Raw genomic sequence first — 22218 nt, 5'->3', positions numbered from 1 at the left:
TGTTCTAGAGCAGGACAAACGTTTTCTGTGAAGGGCCAGATGACTGAACCTTTATGGACCACATATGGTCTCACTTTATCTCTTTTTTCACTCTTCACTTTAAAAATGTAAAAACCATTCCTAGCTCGTAGCAATAGACTGAGGGCCAGATGTGGCCCATGGGCTAGACCCTATTTTGCCAACCCTTACACTGCCTTCAATTCTAACGGTTTTCTGCCTGTTTTGATTTCTGATTATACCATGTTTAAGGCAGAGAAGGAAAACATTCAAACTTGGCCAATTTTAGTAGCGCTTAGGCAAAGGTTAGGAGACATACATGGTTTCCATGAATTTACATATTGCCCATTTGATCATGTAGCTGAAGTATGTGACATCACTTTGGATATAAGCCACCAATTCAAATCATACCAACTTAAGTCCAAGTTCTAGGTGAGGCTGTACGTGGTATGGTTTCCCTGCACCCTTCCCAGGTAGAGTACAATGTTCACAGTGGCTGAGGCAGGAGGTGCAGGGCATGCCTTTTTGATGAGAACATCAAGGACGAGGTGGGCTGAGAATTTCAATTTGAATGGCTGATAGGCTTGGGAACAGGATGCCCTCCCATCTCCAGCTCACTGGAGACATCAATTTCCCCCAGCTCCAAGTGCATTTCCAAGGTTGTTACCTTTCCTATGGTTGACTAGAGTTTCTACAACAGCATGCAGTTTCCGTAAGCGCTGCTCTTCACACTCTACCTCCTGGAGCTTCTCCTCAAACCACTGAAACACACAAGCCCAGATCTTTAATGGAGGGGACTCATATAGGTGTCCAGCACAGCATTTCCTTAGCAGTTTTTTAACAAAGGGACTGAATTATCTTAAAAGGAAAGTCTCTGAGAAATTCAGGACTCCTCAGGGCTTCTGACCCATAAGACTGAGGGAGCAGGGGAAGCTGAGAGGCACAGGGCTACTCACAATGTCTGATTCATTCATCTTGATGGTCATTTTACTGACGGCATCTGTGGCTTTGTTGAACATCTTGAGGAGACCAGCGCCACTCAATGTCTGGGTACCCACAGCGCGTGGCAGCTACAAGACCAAGAAGGCGGGATGGCATGTTATCTGCTGCCCCTATTTTAGGTTCAGAAGAATTAGTATCCATCAGATGGTGTGCCCAAAACTTGCCAAAAAAATCATTTGAACTGTAGATTGTTGTTTTCAAAGGCAGTTAGACACATCTGTAACTAGCACGTAGAGAAAGGAAAAAAAATCAAAGTACTATGTTAAAAAGAACTAGCAAAATTTTCAGCTTTTGATATAGTGTGCAGAAAGAAATGAGAATAGGATTGTTATGTGGCCAGGTGACCTCCTGTTGAGTCTGTCTGCCATCCCAGCATGAACTCCTTAAATATCAAACATGCTTTTGTTAAAAGATCCTTTGGATTAGCATACTCTGCACACAGCTGGATGTAAGGTCTTGAGAAGCTTTGAAGCTGTGCTGTGATTCCATTTGGATTTTCCTCAGTGAACAAAGGTCTAAGGACAGGAGCATTATTTGTTCAGATTGAGGTTACTTTTGGTTGGTTCAGTCTTACCACTACTTTGCTAAGGTATGGAAGGGATGGTAAAGAATCTACAGTAATTACAGTATACCATGCTGAAAAATTAGATTTTGGTGCTCAGGACTGTTAGGGCAGTAGTTTTCAACTTGGGGCCATTTTGCCCCCTACGGGACATCTGGCCATGGCTGGAGATAATTTTGGTTGTTCAAACTGGGGAGGGGTGCTACTGGCATCTAGTGGATAGAAGCCAGGGATGCTGCTAAACCTACAATGCACAGGGCAGCTCTCTAGAACAAAGAATGGTCCAGCCTAAATTGTCAAAAGTGCTGTTGTAGACAAACCCTGTTTTAGGGGTATGAAGTGGGGATGAGGGACTAAAAAAGAAAAATGGATATAGGATTCCCACAGGAATGAAAAGATTTCTGCATAAGGTAAAGAAACTGTAATTAAAAAATTTCATTTTGGGGGGAAAAAACCCCATATACTTAGTACCATTTTCTTCATGAGAGTAATGCATACTATATGTAAATAAAAATTTAAAAGTAAAAACAAAATGAAAAACCAAATACAAAATGATAGTCCTACCCTGTCACTTACTTCCTTCTAGTTTTTTTGGTATGAGATACAACATTGTTTTATTCCAGTGTTTCTTTTGATTCTTAATGACTAACATGCTCCCATAGCTCTATATACATGCGGTTTCAAGTTTCACTTTTTATAAATTTTCTTTTTTTTTAAAGTAAGCTCTACACCCAACGTGGGGCTCAAATTCATGATCCTGAGATCAAGAGTCACATGCTCTACCAACTAAGCCAGCCAGGCACCCCATGTAATTCTTTTAATGTATATTTCCAATGAATATATATAAATACTTCTGTATACTTTCTGTTCATAATAAGAATAAAGTACTTGTCGTATTGGTATATTTCACTTACTTCTTCAATTGTTAGTAACTGGGCCATCTCCAATTTTTCACAATCATGAATAGCCTATGCATAGCCTGTAAAAAAAGACTGTCTACTTGAATCAACACTTTTGCTCGTGGCAGTTCAGTGGTCTGTGGTAACTGGTTTTGAACCAACGCCCCTCAGCTCCTGGCATAAAATAAGCATTCAATTTGAGCCAAGTAGTAACTTATGAAAGACATGAAAAGGACTTGCCAAACAGATCGTTGTGTTGTTCCAGTAAGACAAAACCAGGCTGCAGTTTGACCTCTAAAACCAGTTGCTTTCGACTACAGGCAGAAATTCTTTTATTTCAAAGGCTGAAAAATACCTGTCATTCTTGAGGGCTTACAAATTAGGATACAGTCTCGTACTAAGCTAAATGCATGTAAAGCGCTCAAATGTTTGTTGAATGAACTAGTTTCATTTCACTAGAGGCAGAGAGAAATTATGAAATTCAGTCTGTATAATACTAACCTCTTCTTTTTCCAAGAACTCCCTGACATCAGGGTCCTGTAACATGGTAGGATGATTCACAATCCTCTGAAGGTACCTACAAGGTATAAGCAGTTATCTGGCTAGTCAACCTGGCCTCACAAGGTGTTGGCTGTCATACAGTGTAGGCAAGGGTACAATGTCTTCCATTACTTTTAAGATGTCCTCAGATAAGGCACTTAAGTGTGACTCTGCTTAAAAGCACATTCAAATTCATGTTCTTCACTTTTCTAAAAAGGGAAGAAAAATAACTGCTCTGAAAGAGACCTCGGAGCCATTCATATTTGACTGTCCAAGGGAATATCCTTGTCTGCTCACTCAGGATGAGGAAAGAAAAGATGGTCTGTTCCTAAGGTGGGAAGGTCAGAGACTTAGGAAAGGTTAAAGAGCTTATAGAGGTGTGAATCTTTAATTCAGTCAAGTCTCATCTCTACTAAGTTCAGTGAATGTTTCATGATTAAGTCTCAGTTTCAGCTTCTCACCTGTTCTTATGTCATTCAATGGCCCTTACCTTTCTAGAGCGGCCCTCCGTTTTTCAAGAAATTCTGCAGAAGAAGAATCTTCCTTCCCAACTTTTACTTTTGTCATTCCTGGAATGGAATTTGAATAGTAAAACTAACTAAATCATCATGAATTAAAAAAACAAAAACAAAAAACCCACAAGAAGAAAGGCAAGGAGAACAGCATTACAAAAAACAACCAAAGGCCACTTCTACACTTCTATGTCATGAGGAGGCATGAACAAAAGGTTCTTTACATGACAGTCATATTTTGAACTAGTCTCAAAGTGCTGAAGGTTCTAAACTCTGGGAGTTGCAGAACATTATACGTTTTCTAAAAGGGGGCCATAGGACTCTGAGTATAGACTTATAAACATCAACTAATTAGGCAATGAGAAGGTTCCTCAGCCCCCCACCCCAATCCCCCACCAACTTATTACATTTCAGCCTGGAGGAAATAGGAATCATTTAAGACTCCTGATATCAATACAAACATGAACACAACACACACACACACACACACACACACACACACACACACACACACACAGAGCTGTGAAAGTTCAAAGCAGAGCTTCCTACTGCACCTGAGGAAAGAGTACATGTCAAAACATGCTATTTCTAATTTATAGGAAAACGTTGGAAATATCTCTTCCCTAACCATAAGATTCCACACTGTTAACAGCAGTCTCATATACTAATTAGAAAGTATATTGCAGAAAGAATGCAAAGGAAAAAAATCCAAGTAGAATAGAGACCACACAACTTACCTATTAGGCTTTTCTCAGGTGGAGGAGGGACAATAAAGCCATTCTGAGAATGTTTCTCTGAAAGCTTCTCATAAAGACCCAGAAAATCACTAAATCTTCTTTTCACTGCAAACTGTTTACTCCTGAACATTGGTAAGCTCGTCTTGGGGACAGAAAAAACACAAGGCAATTTCATTTCAAATAGAAGATGAGTATCTTTAAAGTCATCTGGCTGATGTGAACGGAATCTACTTCCCAGATCCCTGTCCTTCTGCCACCTGGCAAATAACTTTCTCCAAGGCTGAGATTCTTAAACTTTTTGAACTTCAGTCCCCTCTGGCTGTCTGGGAGTCTACAGAGCCCTTCGCAGAATAATGATTTTAAATGCATAACATAAAATGTACAGGACTATAAAGGCAACTAATTAAATTCAAATCCAGTTCCACTTCCAGGTTAAGAACCCTTTCTCTAAAAGGAAACAGATGTTGAAGTCTAAAGTGGAAATCTGTGGTCACCTATAACCCATTCATCTTGCACTGCTTTATTAAGGGTATTTGCTGCTGGAATTAAAGCAGCAAAACTAAAGACAGACTAAAGGGGGAGGATCAGGTGAAATGTCCACACTGTAGACATTTTAACCTCTTAAGTGTCACTGAATCTAGATCTCACAGGTGGCAGGCCACCTAGTAGTAGTGAGACAATATAAAGGAGACTTCTAGTAAAAAAGACTAGGCCTACATCATAATGACAGATCATTTAATACTCACCAGGTAGGCAAAATTTAAGGAGGCTGTCCTTGCCAATTGTTGGCGAAGAAGTATATCAAGGAAAACTTTTACACATGCCAATGGGAGTATAAACTGTTACAAAGACTTTTAAAAAAGTTTGTATTCCAAAAACAAAAACGGAAGTTTGTATTCCCTTTCCTCAACATTCGCTCTATCTATAACCCAGGGGAACTAACTACTGGTTATACACCCTAGAGAAACTCTTCTATGTGTTTACTAGGAGACATGTGCAAGAAAGGTCATGGTTTATAATTACAAAAACTGGAAACATGCCGAATATTCACAATAGGAAAATGGATAAATATATTATGCTATAATCACACAACGGACTAACTATAGCTACACACAACATGGATGGGTCTGAGAAACAATGCTAGTAAAGAAAGCACTATTTTCAGCATGATGCCATTTTTATGAAACTTAAGAACAAAGCAAAACAGTATATTGTTTAGAGATACATATGTGAAGACTCTGTATAAAGGAAATGAGAGACTCAGAAGAGTGGTTGCCCTGAAGGTGTGAGGCAGGGGATATGACAGGGAGAAACACGCAGGTGGATTCAATGGTACTCATCTTAAGACTGGTGGCAGGTTCAGGCCTTCATTTTTTATGCTTCATAACCTGCATACAACATTGTGTAAGTTTTGTATGCATTAATGTTATATAAAAAAGGAAGACCAGACCCGAGGGGTAAAAGGGTAGGGAAAGTATTAAAAGAAACTCCACACAGGAAACCTCGTAAGAACTGAGGATTTTTAAACAGGTGATATAGTTTGGGACAATCCACCAAACTAGTTCTAAGCCACAAAGGTCCTAAGAGGGATGGGAATATAGCAGATATACCACATGTCTTAATAAAACTTACAAAGTTTCACACTGAAGTGTTAGCTCTCTGGAAGAAAAGTGGAAAGGCTCAGATGAGATTACCAAAGGAATGCAGGCTTGCTCCATCTTGAGTAAACTTGAAGGAGGATGTTGGCAAAGAAACTAAAGAAATACCCAGAAATAATCTGAATGATGACCTTCTTGATATAAACACCCAAGTCTATTAAGCTGGTCACCAGTAGGTCACTTGGACTCACCTGTGTTGTAACTTTGTAGGCTACATAGGCATTCATACCATCCCCTGTGGGAGAACAAGAAAGCACAAGAGGATTATTCTGCAAACCAAAGCAATGCTGATCTTGCTTACATTTAACCAGGAATCGTAAGCCACAGGAGCCCTGGATAAGAAGGGATACTTGTTTCATCTCCAAGCTTTATATACTATCCTACAATCTCCTACTTTGCCTTAGGGTCTCTGTGTCACATATCATGTCCCCACAGATGCTGGCAGGGCCCCAGGTTGAGACAGACAAGAGAGTCAGCCCCCTGTTCCGAGGCCAGGCTCCATTTATACCCTCCACAAAGCAGCACTGGATACTGACAATCCATCGGTTGTTACCATGCCAATATTTGGGCTGCTTATACACATCTGTCTAAAACTAAACAATTCTCTTGCTGTATAAAGCAGGAGGAGGAGAAGGAAGCAACTGATGTAAAAGGAAACAAGCAGTTCTACCCTAAGCTAGCTCTGGGCTCGGTTTGCTCTTTCAGAAATACTGTCACGGACCCCTCCATTGGTGCTGGGGGACACTGACCTCTCTCATCTAGCATGTTCACCCAGAGCAAAGGGCCTGGCAGGAAGACGCTCTGGCTGCCTGATGTCACACAAATCTCTTTCCTGGAGAAATTATTTTTCTGAAAAAGCCTTTGACTGTTAAATAATTTGGGATTCAAGCAATTGTTTTTCTCTGCGGTAGTGTCCTGACCTAGACCACTTAGGGACATAAAGGCACCATTGACTCCCTGAGCAGGGAAAAGACATACAATGGACTCAGACAAAGCACCAGTGCTAGAATCTGATGTTTTGGGTTGGTTTTGTCCCCTTCTTCCCAACCCCTCGATTCCTTCCGGAACCACACCAAACAGGAAAACCTAGGTCAATAATTACTAGCTGCTTAAGTTTCTGAACTGGTCCTGGGAGAGGGCCCAGGGGAAGAAGGTAGAGTACCAGATCAGCAGGGTCCCATACTGCAACTTGGTTTCAATGACATGGCTAGGAATGCCTGCTTTTATAAAGTACACAGACAAGCTGGAGATTATAATAAAGGGCTTGTCTTCTCTACCTCTCTAATCCTACCAAAAGGGTGTATATGAAACAGAAATCATAAGCTAAACTTAGAAATTACTGTATATCAATTACCACTGTTAGTTCTCTTCTAAACCACTTATGCTACATTGCCTAACACTACTAAGAATGTTTACCACTGTAAAAGGAAAAAAAAAAAAATCTAAATTTACTTTATAGAAGAAGTATTCAAAATTTCATTCACAGGTCATAGTCAAATTTCCAAAAGGTCAATCCCATAATTTAGTGCCTACAATTAAGGAAAGCCTAAGTGCAAACATACATAAAACGTAAGAGCATAGCACGATCTTCAGACAGTTTGCCAGCGTATCAGCTGCTTTTACACTGAAGCAATGAGAAAAAACATACCTGCATGTACATACAGAGTTCATAAAATATGGAAATGGGCTAGTAATACAGCAGTATTTCCTAAATAATTTCAGAAAGTTGAAGATGGCATATACACATTACCAAAGCTCTAAAAAGCACATCCTGGTAGAAGTGGGATTCTAATTAATTTTTAAAAAAGATTTCTTTACTTATTTTAGAGAGAGAGAGAACAAGTGCGCCTGAGTGGGAGGGGCAGAGGGAGAGAGAATGAAGCAGACTCTGTGCCGATGGAAGCCGGGCTCGATCTCACAACCCTGAGATCACCACCTGAGCTGAAACCAAGAGTTGGCCACTTAACCAACTGCATCACCCAGGCACCCCAATTAATTAATTAATGTTTTTAAGGTTTTATTTTTAAGTAATCTCTATACCCAGTGTGGGGTTCTAACTCATGACCCCAAGATCAAGAGTTGTATGCTCTACCAACTGAGTCAGCCAGGTGCCCTGGATTCTTATTTAGATTGTGTGTAGGAATGAGAAGCACATGATGAATAAATAGCCCACACAAACAGAAGGTGTTGTTACAAAGATCAGGTTTTTTTTTTGTTTGTTTTTTTGGTTTTTTTTTTTTAAAGATTTTATTTATTCATTTGAGACACAGAGATACACAGAGAGAGAGAGCATGAGCAGGGAGAGAGGCAGAGGGAGAGGGAGAAGCAGGCTCCCCACTGAGCCAGGAGCCCGATGCGGGGCTCGATCCCAGGACCCTGGGATCATGACCTGAGCCGAAGGCAGACGCTTAACCATCTGAGCCACCCAGGCGCCCCTGTTTTTTTGGTTTTTTTTTAAGTAATCTCCGTACCCAACGTGGGGCTCAAACTCACGACCCTGAGATTAAGAGTTGCCGGCACCACCAACTAAACCAGCCAGGTGCCCCAAGATCAGGTCTTGAATATGAATATGCTTTAAGTAGCTGGTTTCCTGGCATCAACATGACTAAGAATCTAGACTATGGTGCCAGGGAATGAAAGCTAATCACCTAAGTGATTTGTAGTTAAATAAATCTGATCCATGGGATATTTAAATTACTGTTATGGGTTGAATTCTGTCCCCCTAAAAAGATATGTTGAAAGTCCTAATGTCCCAGTATCTCAGAATGTGACCTTATTTGGAAACAGGGTCTTTATAGAAGTAAAGTGAAAATGAGGTTGGAGGGAGTGGCCCCTAATTCAATGTGACTGGTATCCCTATAAGGAGAAATGTGGACAGAGAGAGACACATATAGAGGGAAGACAATGTGAAGACACCCAGAGAGAATGCCATGTGACAATGAAGGCACAGATTGGAATGATACATCTATAGGCCAAGGAATGCCTGAGGCTCCCAGAAGCTAGGGGAGAGGCAAAGAACAATCTTCCCTAGTACCTTCAGAGGGAGAACGGCCTTGCTGACACCATGATTTCAGACTTCTGAGCAAATATATTCCTGTTGTTTTAACCCATCCTGTTTGTAGTATTTTACTATAGAAGCCCTAGGACACTAATATATTCCCTCCCTCTCCTGGTTTATTAAGCATTATGACTTTAATTTTTTTTTAAACATCATGATTTTTAAATATTAAAACAATTACTATTACTTACTTATAATTTTTCTTATTCTACCAAGGATTTAAAGTAGGTAATAATTAGCTTAAAAATCAATGTGCTTATAGAATATTTAAAATATTAGAGAGGCAAAAAATAATTCCACACATGTAATCCAAAGTACTGGTCCAGGCTCTACCATGGGCCATACTGTGACCCGACAGGAAAGCTGCATTTTACCTATTGGTCCTCTGTTTCCTCTACTATTGGATGAAGAAACTGTGTAAGATGCTCATAAACAGGGCACCTGGGTGGCTCAGTGGGTTAAGTGTCTGCCTTCAGCTCGGGTCATGGTCCCAGGGCTCCTGGGATCGAGTCCCGCATCAGCTCCCTGCTCAGCAAGGAGTCTGCTTCTTCCTCTCCCTTTGCCCCTCCCCCCCTTCTTGTGCTCTCTCTCATGCTGCCTCTCTCTCAAATAATATTAAAAAAAAAAAAAGATGCTCATAAACATCCTACCAGTGCAACAGTCTAGGAAAAGTCAACCTCAACAGTTCAATGACAAACCATTTTGGCACAAAGTCTAGTTACACTTTATAAATTCCTCTTCCTAGTTCAGAACAGAAAAAGGGTTGGAAATTACATTTATTCTTAACCATATAAACACCATCCCTGTTCAGGAGGAAAAGCTCTGTAAAGCCTCTTCTTTCAGGGACTATATATAGAACAAGGAAAGTCGAGGCCTATTACTCTCTGCTCACTAATAGCTTTTACAAGCTTAGAACATGGAAAGGCTATCCAGAAAATCCAAGTTCTGGCCAAAGTTAAGCATTGTGCTTTCTGAAAATCTGACTTCCCCCAAATATGACCAAAATTCAACCTGGGTCCTTTAGTCTTTACCTATCAAAGAGAGATGCAGACTTACATACTTCTTTAGGCTATCAAGTGATAAATGATACATAACAAGAATTCCAAACTTATTGGGGGAAAAACAAATTCAGTACTCTCAAATTTTAGAACATGTGTTTTAGGATGCTTAAATGGAATTTATGATTTCAAAAAAAGAGTAAAATGATCTTATCAACTCTATGGGAGAAAGCAATGTTTGGGTTTTTAAAAAAGGATTCTGGGGCGCCTGGCTGGTTCAGTCAGTGGAATATGTAACTCTTTATCTCAGAGTTGTAGGTTCAAGCCCCACATTGGGTATAGAGATTACTTCAAAATAAAATCTTTGGGGCCCCTGGGTGGCTCAGTTGGTTAAGAGACGGACTCTTGACTTCGGCTCAGGTCATGCTCTCAGGGTGGTGAGATTGAGCCCCATGTCGGGCTCTGCACTGGGCGTGGAGTCTGCTTAAGATACTCTCTCTCCTTTTCCCTCTGCCCCCCACCTCCCAGCTCGTGTTTGCTCTAAAAAAAAATAAATAAAATAATAATAATAATAAATAAAAATAAAATAAAATCTTTTAAAAAGGATTCTAATAGTATTTAATGTCTCTGGTTTTTTTTTTCCCCAAAAACAAAGAAAAGCCTAATAAAGTACTAGGTAACTGCTATTTCTGGCCTTAGAAGCATAACAAGGGGTATAATCTTACAGGAAAGATAATGACGAAGCACTTCATGTTGGCTAATTCAGCTCTGAAGATAACTGTGTAGAAATTAGCTAGCTATGCTTTCCTTGGCCACATCCTAACATTAGAAGGAGTCCCAAGTACACTCACCTATCTTTTCAGGATCAGTTATACCGACTGTCAAATCAAACTGGTCTTCCTGTTCTTCTTCCTCTAGCTTTTAAAGAGAAGAAAAACCATGAGAGTTAATACACAAAAAAGGCTATTAATTTTACCCTGCACTTACTTTGTATCAATATAACAACATCAAGCTATATCCTTCTATACATCAGTGTTCAGCTCTGTCCCTTCCCAACAATCCCAATGAATCAACTTTCACAATTTTAAGCCTGCTCAAAGGTCTTTGTTACATCTATTTGCTTAAAACCTTATTTTGATCATAATGCATAATTACTAGATTTTGCAAGACTTGCCTCTGTTGGTCTAAGGAGGGAATGAGGAAAGACTATACTCTTGAATATGGGAGCTGCAGACACTAAGTATCATTAGTGTCCATTGAAAGCCTCTGTGCTATCCTTTGGGTGACAGATACTCTGCCCAAGAAAGAGGTATTGGATTCTGGCTGTTCATTAACCATAAAGGTCTTCTTCAAGAGTCATAAATATTTTCTCAAGGTTCATACTCAACTGAACTTTAGACTGGCAGCAAAGTCCTAAAAATCCAAAAGAAACAAGACGAAAGGCATAAATTCTCACCTCTTCATAGCTTGGCTGGGACTTAGAAGAATTTATAGCTTCCTGTGGAGGAAGAGAAATGAGCGTTTTGGCCAGCACCTTCTTCTGATTATTTTGTGTGCTGTCCAGGGAGAGCTCCACTGTGGCATCTAAAAAAAAAGTTGATATTCTATAATGAAGATCAATAATCGGTCTTTGATGGCTAAGTTTCAGTTCTATAGGCTTAAGAGATAAAAACAATAGCAACCACTCTCTATACTTAACATGTTTTCAAACTGAGAGCAAGTGTTGAGAAATCTGACCCAAGTGAACAGAGTAAGAGAAAGAAATTTTTACATGGATACATTTTTTTTTTTTAAGATTTTATTTATTATTTGACAGAGAGAGAGCAAGAGAGAGCACAAGCAGGGGGAGCAGCAGGCAGATGGAGAAGCGGGCTCCCTGCTCAGGGCTTGATCCCAGGACTCCGGGATGATGACCTGAGCTAAAGGCAGATGCTTATCCGACTGAGCCATCCAGGCGCCCCGGGAAGCGTTCTTCTAGCACAGGCTTGACGGAACAATCTCTCCCATTTCCAAATACAACTACTTGGCTATCCTCTCCTACCTAAAATTTAGGCAAGAACCACATATTAAGCAAAAAGACTACAAAGTCAGTGTACCAATTTATTTTACTCTTGGGACTATTCCTTTAAAATCTTATATAAACTATTTATTCCTATTACAATTGTTTGGAAAAGAAGAATAAGTTCAGCTAAAGGCAGCTGTATTGACAGCAAAAAATGACATCAAAGGAAGTCAGGAAAACTGGTAAGCTAGAAAAAATAGACCCAACATACAAACACAGTAATACTTGGGAAAAGGCACTATTAGCCACGCCTGAGGATGGCAATGTTGTTTTAGCATGGTTTAATAACTGTTTACAATTATAGTTTTAGATCAGCTTGCAAAGATTTTTTTTTTAAGATTTTATTTATTTATTTGACAGAGAGAGAGAGAGAAAAGCACAAGCACAGGGAGGAGCAGAGGGAGAGGGAGAAGCAGGCTCCCCACTGAGCAAGGAGTCCGATGCAGGACTCGATTCCAGGACCCTGGGATCATGACCTGAGCCGAAGGCAGATGCTTAACCATCTGAGCCACCCAGGCGCCCCAAAGATTGTATCTGATACATGCTGTCCAAAGGGGATAAAAAGATGTTGTAATATCTGAAAATCTTTCTAATAAAAATAGTTTTAAGAAAATCATGCTTAAAAGCCACCTTTGTCTATCTGGGAAAATCTCAGTTGAGATATTTATGTTTTTGTTATTATAAAAATTATTAATTTCTTTGTATCAAAAAAGATTATAGGGGCGCCTGGGTGGCTCAGTCATTAAGCGTCTGCCTTTGACTCAGGTCATGATCCCAGGGTCCTGGAATCGAGCCCCACATTGGGTTCACTGCTCTGCGGGAGGCCTGCTTCTCCCTCTCCCACTCCCCCTGCTTGTGTTCCCTCTCTCGCTGTGTCTCTCTCGTCAAATAAATAAATAAAAATCTTAAAAAAAAAAAGAAGTTCAAAACTTAAACAGCAAAGATTTTGTTTTCTTCTTCAATAAACAAAAACATAAATATCTATTTGAGTTTGGCCTGATCAGTAGGTATTCAATTTTAGTCTTAGGGAGTTCAGAGAAAGCTATTTTTTATTTTTTTTAAAGACTTTATTTATTTATTTGAGAGAGACGGACAGCATGAGCAGGGGGTGGGGCAGGGGCAGAGGAAGACAGAGAAGGACAAATAGACTCCCTGCTGAGCAGGGAGCCTGACATGGTGCTCAATCCCAGGACCACGAGATCATGACCTGAACCAAAGTCAGATGCTTAACCAACTGAGCCACCTAGACGTGACTATTTTTCTTTTCTAGATTTCATTTGGAGCTAAAATGAAACCAGAGATGGGGGTCTATAAGGCATGACTAAGTTCTAGATCAATGTGCTAATCATTAAATGTGAATCATGTCTACAAACATGGTTGCCACACTGTTAGAACCTGGTCCCTATCAGGAAAAGAAGAGAGGTGGTAAGATAATCTGACCGTGGTGTGGGAGTATAAAACAAAAATAGTACACATAATAAACATCTCAGGATGATAGGATTCTTTGGAGCAACCAACCAGCTGAAGTATGTTGAAGATATTCAGATCATGCAGGCCCTACGTAAATAATTAAGTTAATAAATGGGTTTGGAAATGAAACAGGAGATACTTCTCATTTAAAACCTTTGACTTACTAAGTGCTACTAAAAGCCTTTTGAAGAACTGGGCATTTTCTCCTGACATTCATGTGACAAAGATGCAAAAACTACATTAAAAAGTGGCTTTTTTCCCTCACACTTTTGATAAGAGTAATAGAGAAGTCTTTGGGCTCCATCACTGAACTAATCATGTGGAAAATAAAACCCAAACATTTAAATTTCCACAATCGATACCTAAAACACCTGAGAAGCTACTCAAGTCCTAAACTAAACGTCTCATCACAGGCATTCCTAAGATTTATTTATTATTTTGAGAGAGAGAAAGAGTGCACACACGTGTGGGCAAGCAGGTAGAGGGAGGTAATTTTTTTTTAAAAGATTTTATTTATTTGAGAGCGAGCGAGTGAGCGCGCAAGAGCTTGAGAGCACAAGTAGGGGGCTGGGAAGGGGCAGAGTGAGAGGGAGAAGCAGGCTCCCCGCTGAGCAGGGAGCCTGATCCTGGGATCCTGGGGTCATGACCTGAGCTGAAGGCAAAAAAAAAAAGCCACTTAATGGATTGAGCCATCCAGGCGCCACGTTGATTTTTCTTTTGAAAAGTTTTCACCTTTCCCTTCCCATTTATATCCTCTTATTTTTGGTCTTTGCCATTTCATTCTTGAACAAATTTGTGATTGCGTTCTGAAGTATCCAGTTTTTCTCTACTGCTATCCATTTTATATAATTCCATTAGATTAGTCTTCTTAAAACATTACCCGTATCACTTCCTTTATTCAAAACTGCCAATGGCTCTTAACTGACAGTAGGATGAAAATTCAAACTGTAATTATTATTGATGTCTAAAATCCTCCTAAACTACATTTCAAGTCTTATCTTCCATGGCTTCTCTAAGAACTCCCTGCTCTGGCCCACCAAGTTTACTGACTGGCCCTCAAATGTACCTTGAATTCCCTGCCCAACCATCTGTACCTTTTCTCCTTTTCTTCTACATAAACCCTTCTTCTTCCAGGAAGCCTTCCAAGGGCACTCTAGAACAGTTTCTCATATGGGCACTAACATTTTGAGCTGGATAATTCTTTTTTGTGAGAGGCTGTCTTGTGTATTGTAGGGTGGTTAGCAGCATTTATAGCCTTTATCCACCAGATACCAATAGCACATCCAGGTGTGACAACCAAAAATGTCTCTCACTGTTGCCAAGTGTCTTCTGGGTGGCAAAATCACCCCCTGTTGAGAATAGGGAAGCCCTCTCAACAAAAAATTATTGGGCCCAAAATGTTAATAGTGCCAAGGTTAAGAAACCCCGCTCTGTCCTAGTCTTAATCAAACTGCAGGACGTGGCTCATTGGTAAACTGTGAAATCAATTTAATTGGTTGTAAATAGCATTAAAAAAAAGGGAGAAACAATAGGATATTTCAGATTGTATTGAAAGTAGTAAGGGCAAGTCACTTAACATTTTTGTTTCAGTTTTATATAAGTATGCATATATTTTGGATTGGGACAAAATGTAATTCTTACTATGAGTCTTGGTCATAAATCTAAAGACACTACTTTAGTCTGATCTCAAACGAAGATCTGAGACTTACTATTTCTAGCATTTTTTTTTGCCACATTTACATTATTTAGTAGCCTGTCTAATTCTATCTGTATGTTTAGGTCTTACTCCCTAACCCTGGCAGAATCTTGATGGCAGGGGCTACATTCTACTTGATTTGTAATCCTCCACAATGGTATCCTTACAGAGTTATGTTTCCAATATAGATCTTGCTTGTTTAATTCAGCGACTCAGAAGACTCCTAGTACAGGTTTTGAGTCCATACTTGCCTGCAAAGAGATCCTGGGGCTCTTGGTCTTGTTCCTCATGGATGCCATTTTCTTTGGAGCCATTGTTGATGAGAAGGGAAGCAATTCCCTTTGGAGACTGGGGCTTACTCTGAAAACGAAGAGATACTCTGAATAAGACAGTACCGTTAAAAACAAACCTAGAAAGTGACTTTTTTTTTTTTTAATATTTTATTTATTTGACAGAGAGACACAGCAAGAGAGGGAACACAAGCACGGGGAGTGGGAGAGGGAGAGCAGGCTTCCCGCTGAGCAGGGAGTCCGATGCGGGGCTCGAGCCCAGGACCCTGGGATCATGACCCGAGCTGAAGGCAGACGCTTAACGACTGAGCCACCCAGGTGCCCCTAGAAAGTGACTTCTAATGCATCCCTCAGTTGCACTCACAGGTGTTTAGCAGAAGACAGGCTCATGATTCAGCCAGTTCAATAAGCAGCAAATCATCATTAGTGATGTAAGTGCTGCCCAAGTAATCACAGAGCTAAAATAAACTCATACATTTCAGAGTTAATTTCTAACACCATAACCTTGCTGAAATGCCCTACCCCAAAGCACATGATACTGACATGGGTATGTGTACACACAGATAATTTTCAAAAGAACCTGTCCAAATGCATTTCTCCTTCTTACTTGATGACCTTTATTCTTTCACATGCTGATGGGGCACATTCTAATGACCAGGACACCACACTGGAGTGCAGAATTCAAGCTCTGATCCTGGCTTACTGTGTGGCCTTGGCTAAACTGTTCACAGAAAAGCAGTTGTGTAGATATTACTGGCCCCCTGACAGGCAAAGGAAGGTATAAGACTTTACATCTAATGCTGTTCATAAATATAAGTTATCTTTTTATTCCGAACTTACACAGACAAATTTTCAACCACACCCATGCCAGACTAGCAGAATAAAAACCAGTCATGCTTAGCCTAGTGGGCACATGGTAAAAATACAGTCAGTTATGGCCTTTATCAAAAGCTCAGTGATCACCCGCAAACAAGTGTCGGGTGGGGCCCCAGACCGGTACCCGAGTGAACAAAGCTGAATTGTGTAGAACATGAACAAAATGCTGGGAATCTGGCTTCAAAAGCCATGGTGTGGTATTGCAGGGTTTTGAAGTCAAACCCCAAGGCCAAATCAGTTAAATGACCTGACTTAAGGAATCTTTTATGAAACATTTCCTTAACAAATCTGAGGGAGTTTGTTCTCAGAAACAGGCCTTTTCTGACCCAAATGAACAAAGTAAAATGACAGATCTATTGGGTATTCTGAATTTGCCATGCAAACAGTTCCATCCCAATACTGGGGCCACCCTTAGGGAAAGAAACTGCTACCAATACGTAGAATTTATATTAACAAACAATGCTCCTACTGGAACTTTTCTATGCTAATAAAGCTTAATTAATACTTAAATATTTTAATACTTAAATATATATGCTTAAATGTTATACCAACTCAGAGACAGTGATCCTGTTTTCTAGGTGCTTCCACAATCTTCAACAACAACAAAATTACTACAGAGATAAAGACAACAAATAACAGGGCAAAACCAAAACCCACAGCTCCCTTTTGCCTCATATATTGCCAACACACACATTTCTTTTCTATACATTCTCTTGTGCTCTTCGACAGTATGGGGATCTCACAAAAAGCCATCTGATTTAATTCAATTCTCACTGATACCAGTTATCTCCAAATGGAGATCCAGGAGAGATTAAAACCCAAAACACATTAATGATATATATATATAATCAACTGTAATTTACTAGTAGCTCACCAGGGAGACTAAAGCAACAGGAAAGGCACAGGTTAGAATTTAGCCATTTAAAAAAAAAATACCTAGAAGGACCCATTCTTGTGATATGGAGATGAATAAAGCCAACTATCCATTTCTGTTTCATCATCTAAACTTGGAAGTTTGAAGACTAAGATAACAGCAGCCTGCCTTTCCTTATAATAATCAGGAGACAGACCCAGATGGATGGGATACTCCAAAGACTACTAAAGCATGGCTACCTATCTCTTCTTCTACCAGATCCCCTTCAAGCCCAAACCGTAAGTTGCTTGACTAGAGGGGCGCCTGGGTGGTTCAGTCTGTTAAGCGTCTGCCTTCGGTTCAGATCGTGATCCCAGGGTCCTGGGATTGAGCCCCACATCGGGCTCCCTGCTCAGTGGGGAGTCTGCTTCTCCCTCTCCCTCTGTGTGCGTGAACTCCCTCTCTCTCTCAAATAAATAAATAATCCTAAACAAAAGCAAAAGTTGCTTGACTAGAACTGTGATGAAAACAAAGATGTGTGCTCCCATACCTAGTATGCTAGGTAACAACTACCTGTGAGAACAGAAAACTGCTCCTCAGATGTACTCTGGGATTCCAACCCCCAGATCAAAGTATTCACGGCTGAGTTCATAGAAAGCTGAAGATAGTTAGACTGATTACTGTATTTATTCTTCCTCTGTTCTTTCCTCTGTAGTTCTTTTACAAAATTAATCTTCTATGTGTATAAAGCGTTGTATTCTGTTCCCCACCACCCCCACCATCTAAGCCTTTTTTTCATGTCATCAAGAGTTGGACAAAAATCGCACTTTTAGTGATTTAACTATTGTATGGGTACACCACAACACAGTCATCTCCCTAAAGATGGATATTTACAGTTTCCAGGTTTTTATCATCACAAATGATGCTATGATGTTCATCCCTATATATAAGTCCACATCTGAGTATTTCCTTGGGATAGATTCTGAAGTAGAATTATTGGACATAAAATTTTAAAGCCTCCGCTAAGCTGACTTCCAGAAAGACCGCCAATTTACACCCCCCACCCCCAATATGTAAGAGTGCTGCACCCACAGTAACATTAAGCATTCTCTTTTCTTCTTCAAGATTTTTAAGTCATCTCTACACCCAACATGGGGCTTGAATTTACAATCCTGTGATCAAGAGTCACGTGCTTTACTGACTGAGCCAGGCAGGTACACCAAATTCTTTCTTTTAAAAAATCTTTGCCAGGTTGACTGGTAAAAAGTCTTGTTTCCACATGTTTACTGGCCATTTGAACCCCTGTGACTTGTCTTGATGTCCTTTGCTCATTTTTCTAAGCTAGGTCAGCACTTAGATGTACACTTTCCTTGCGTAAGTATACCTAAGTTTATCTAAGTTTCTTACATAATGCTCTCTCAGGCATATCGTACAGTACCCCTCCCCAACTTTATCTCTTTTCACATCTGTTTTATTTGGGGCCTTACCAAATTTATTTTCAGATGAATAATTTGGATTAGCGTTGGACAAGCTAAGCTTATATCTTTAGGCTGGGAAGTACCCAGCACACAATTGGTCTTTGAGGCATAACATTCTCAAGTTTTACTTAAAATCAGATTCGGTAAAAGCTGAGAACTATTTTTTTTAAAGATTTTTATTTATTTGAGAGCGAGTGAGAGCGAGAGAGATCACAGAGGGAGAGGGAGAAGCAGACTCACCGCTGAGCAGGGAGCCTGACACAGGGCTTGATCCCAGGACCCTGGGACCATGACCTGAGCCGAAGGCAGATGCCCAACCGACTGAGCCACCTAGGCACCCCTGATAACTATTTTTACATATAAGAAATGGACAAAGTATCCTATATTCACACAAAACTGTTAATAGAAAACAAGTCTTCCATGAGACTAGAGTCTATAACAATAGCTTATCATCAAAATAAATACTTATCTGGGCTTTATAACACATTTTGTATGTTTTGCCCAAGATTAAAAAAATTAATCAGTATTATTAATTTATATTAAAAAGCTAATTTGGGGGCACCTGGGCAGCTCAGTTGGTTAAGCGTGACTCTTGATCTCACTTCAGGTCTTGATCTCAGGGTTGTCGCCATGCTAGGTGTGGCGCCTACTTAAAAAAGTAAAAAATTAAAAGCTAATTTTAAGTCAACAGTTAAATTTCAGGAAGGACTCATTCTGGGGGAAAGGAAGAGGCACACTGATTATACTGAGCTGCAAAATCAATACTAAAAATAACCTTTGCTTATAATTCATATTTTAAAAAATCTCTGAATCGCCAGTACATCACAAAACTATCCATCTATTTAAAGGGAGCTAAATTTCTAGGCAACAGATAAAACTATTTTCTATGATGAAAACAGTAAGTTTGTGATATAGTTAGTAAAGCTAATTATAGCCCTGCCTACTTCCCCCTATCCCGCCACCTTCTCCTGCCCCCTTTTCTGAAATAAAGGAGGCATACTTTCTTTAGTGACAGAGTCCTAGGCTAGGATATCCAACCCTTGCTGACTCCTTTTGGCTGTTAATTCTAGCAGGTGGTTCCACTGATAAGCCTGTTTAAAAGTTCAAGTATTTCTGTTTATAATTACAAGGCACACAGACAGCCTAATCTAACTCTCAGAGAGGCACTAGAAAGAGCTACAGCAAGAGAGCACTTGTGTTAAGAGCAAACAGGTATTCCCCACCAATTACCAGCCCCAAACCATGAGGCCAGGCCACTAACGCAATGTTCTTAGCTCAGGGAAGGACAGTTGCTATCCCTCATAGCTGAACATACCCATTTAGTCCTGAAAAGTACGACTGTGATTCTGCGTAACTTCCCTTTAGTTATTGAGTTGTGATTCTCTTCCTTATGTTGCTCAACTGCTCTTTGCTCTATGCAGAATCCTTGCATTATTCAAGGGACCTCAAAAGGGTAGTACTGTTAAAATTCTCAACTGCATTTAGAGAGTGAATCCAAATTAAAAGCTAAGGTAACACTGTGCTTCTGGAGAACTAGGGTACTCACCTTCTGGCGAAAAATTAATATAATTTAGTAAGGCAAGACAGAGCTACAGAATTGTGTTATCATACTAATGTAATAAGGCAAGGACAATTAGGAAAAAGTCATGCCCAGAAGTTATACCTAGATAACAGGGCAGTCACAAAGTCTTTAAAAATCACCCTGGAAGACCTTGGCATGAAATACTGTTCTATTTGCCACATTTACTTCTACGGAAAAATAAGCTAAGTGGGGTGGTGTATTCACTTTCTATCGCCACCGCAACACAAAATGATCACAAATTTAACAGCTTAAACAATGCAAATGTATTATCTAAAAGTTCTGTAGAAGTTAATACAAGTCTCACTGGGCTAAAATCAATGTGTCACCATGGCTATGTTCCTTTGTGGAGGTTCTATGGGAGAATCTGTTGCTTTGATCTTCTAGCTTTTAAAAGTGATCCACATTTCTTGGCTCACGGCCTACTTCCTCCATTTTCAAAACCAACAATGTTGCATCTCTCTGTGCCTTTCTTCTGTGGGTACTCATTTCCACAGTCACTCTCTGACACTCTTCCATTTTTAAAGGATCCTTGTGATTACACTGGGCTCACTCAGATAACCCAGGCTAATTTCTCTACCTTAAGGTCAACTGATTAGCAACCTTAATTCCATCTTCAACCTTAATCCTCCTTTGCTTTGTAACCTAATACATTCACAGCTTCTGGGATTAGGAGGTGGATATCTTAGGGAGGGGGCAATTATTTTACTTACCACAGGCAGTGACTTCTTTCCCATGCCACGGCCAGTTTCAAAAATGGCACAGATGCACTAAAAGCTTCTGCGCTTGGCAGAATGGAATTTAGTGTCCATTAGATTTGGGAATAGGGTGCATCTTACTCTACGAACTGGTTAAATATTCGGTTAACCCAAAGGACTTCACAATTTTACCCCCCTTCACAGCTAAAGGAGTTCAAGTAGGGGTTACTATCCTGGGGTCCATGAGACATGGAATTCAGGAGGTGTCTAGGAACTTAGATGGCAATAAAGTTACAATTTCATTTTCACTAATTTCTAACTGAAATTCAGCATTTTTTTCAATTACAAAGATAGCCAACAAACCACAATACTAATAGCAGTATTTGACACTATAACAGAAATTAGATATTTTTACTTGACATAACAATTGTTACAGTTCTCAAAATATCATTTATAGTCATCTCTATTTTTTAAAAAAATTATGGTAGTTATAACTATCCCTAGATCTTACCAGGTAAAGCATTAAAAAGCACATATTACAAACATAAAAATTGTTTTAATGTTTTGCTAACTGCATTTCTGTGTAATTGGTTTCCTTGTAATCTTATGTATTTTATACACGTAAAAACATTCTGAGAATGGATCCATAGGCTTCACTGGACTGCTAATGGGTCCGTGACACAAAAAGGTCAAGAACCTCTAGGCTAGTCCCTCTAAGACTAATGAAAATAGAAAAGGGGAAGCTGGAAGGGTGGGGAAAATGAGAGACTTCAAAGTGAAAGGGCATACCATGGTCTACCAAAATTTACCTACAATCTACTGAATTCTATGATGTAATTTCCCTACTAAACTTTTTGGGTTTCAAACTAATATAACTTAGAAGGGCCCAGAAAACTGCAGAAGGATCAGAGTTCTAATGAGTGCATTAACTTCCATTTTGAAAAAGCAAACCCAGTTCAAATCTGCTCTGAAAGCAGAATGAAGCCCCAGCTGTCCACTTGACTAAGCAAGAGAATAAGCCAGAAAAAGTTGAGCAACAGGCTTTTCCTGGAGATGAGATACTTATGGTTACTTGCTCTACTAACTATGAACTACTCCTGATTTATTTATGCCAACAGTTACTCAAGAGGGTTGAGAAGTTTTGAGGACCAAGAGAAATTGGAGTGTTCTTTTTCCTCTCTCTCCTCCCAACCAAACAAATCACAAATGGCTAAGTCATCAGAACTACCCTAACACCTGAAAAAGCAAAGAGC

The 22218-nt window shown here is 39.8% G+C and overlaps 1 protein-coding gene across 1 annotated transcript in view; it reads right to left on the bottom strand.

Annotated features, from left to right (window-relative positions):
* The window catches only part of SNX1 (sorting nexin 1), a 39309-nt gene that overhangs the window by 11197 nt on the left and 5894 nt on the right, over nt 1–22218 (bottom strand). The window contains exons 2-10 of the mRNA XM_032417233.1: nt 15443–15551; nt 11420–11547; nt 10815–10881; nt 6099–6142; nt 4250–4391; nt 3491–3569; nt 2962–3037; nt 954–1067; nt 665–758 (exon numbers count right to left, since the gene is read on the bottom strand). Of these exons, the coding sequence (XP_032273124.1) occupies nt 665–758; nt 954–1067; nt 2962–3037; nt 3491–3569; nt 4250–4391; nt 6099–6142; nt 10815–10881; nt 11420–11547; nt 15443–15551 (853 nt within the window). The remainder of the gene's footprint in view (nt 1–664; nt 759–953; nt 1068–2961; nt 3038–3490; nt 3570–4249; nt 4392–6098; nt 6143–10814; nt 10882–11419; nt 11548–15442; nt 15552–22218) is intronic.

Source organism: Phoca vitulina, unplaced genomic scaffold (assembly GCF_004348235.1).
Source record: "Phoca vitulina isolate PV1807 unplaced genomic scaffold, GSC_HSeal_1.0 scaffold20, whole genome shotgun sequence".
Lineage (NCBI taxonomy): Eukaryota > Metazoa > Chordata > Mammalia > Carnivora > Phocidae > Phoca > Phoca vitulina.
This window is presented reverse-complemented; position numbering and strand designations above follow the sequence as displayed.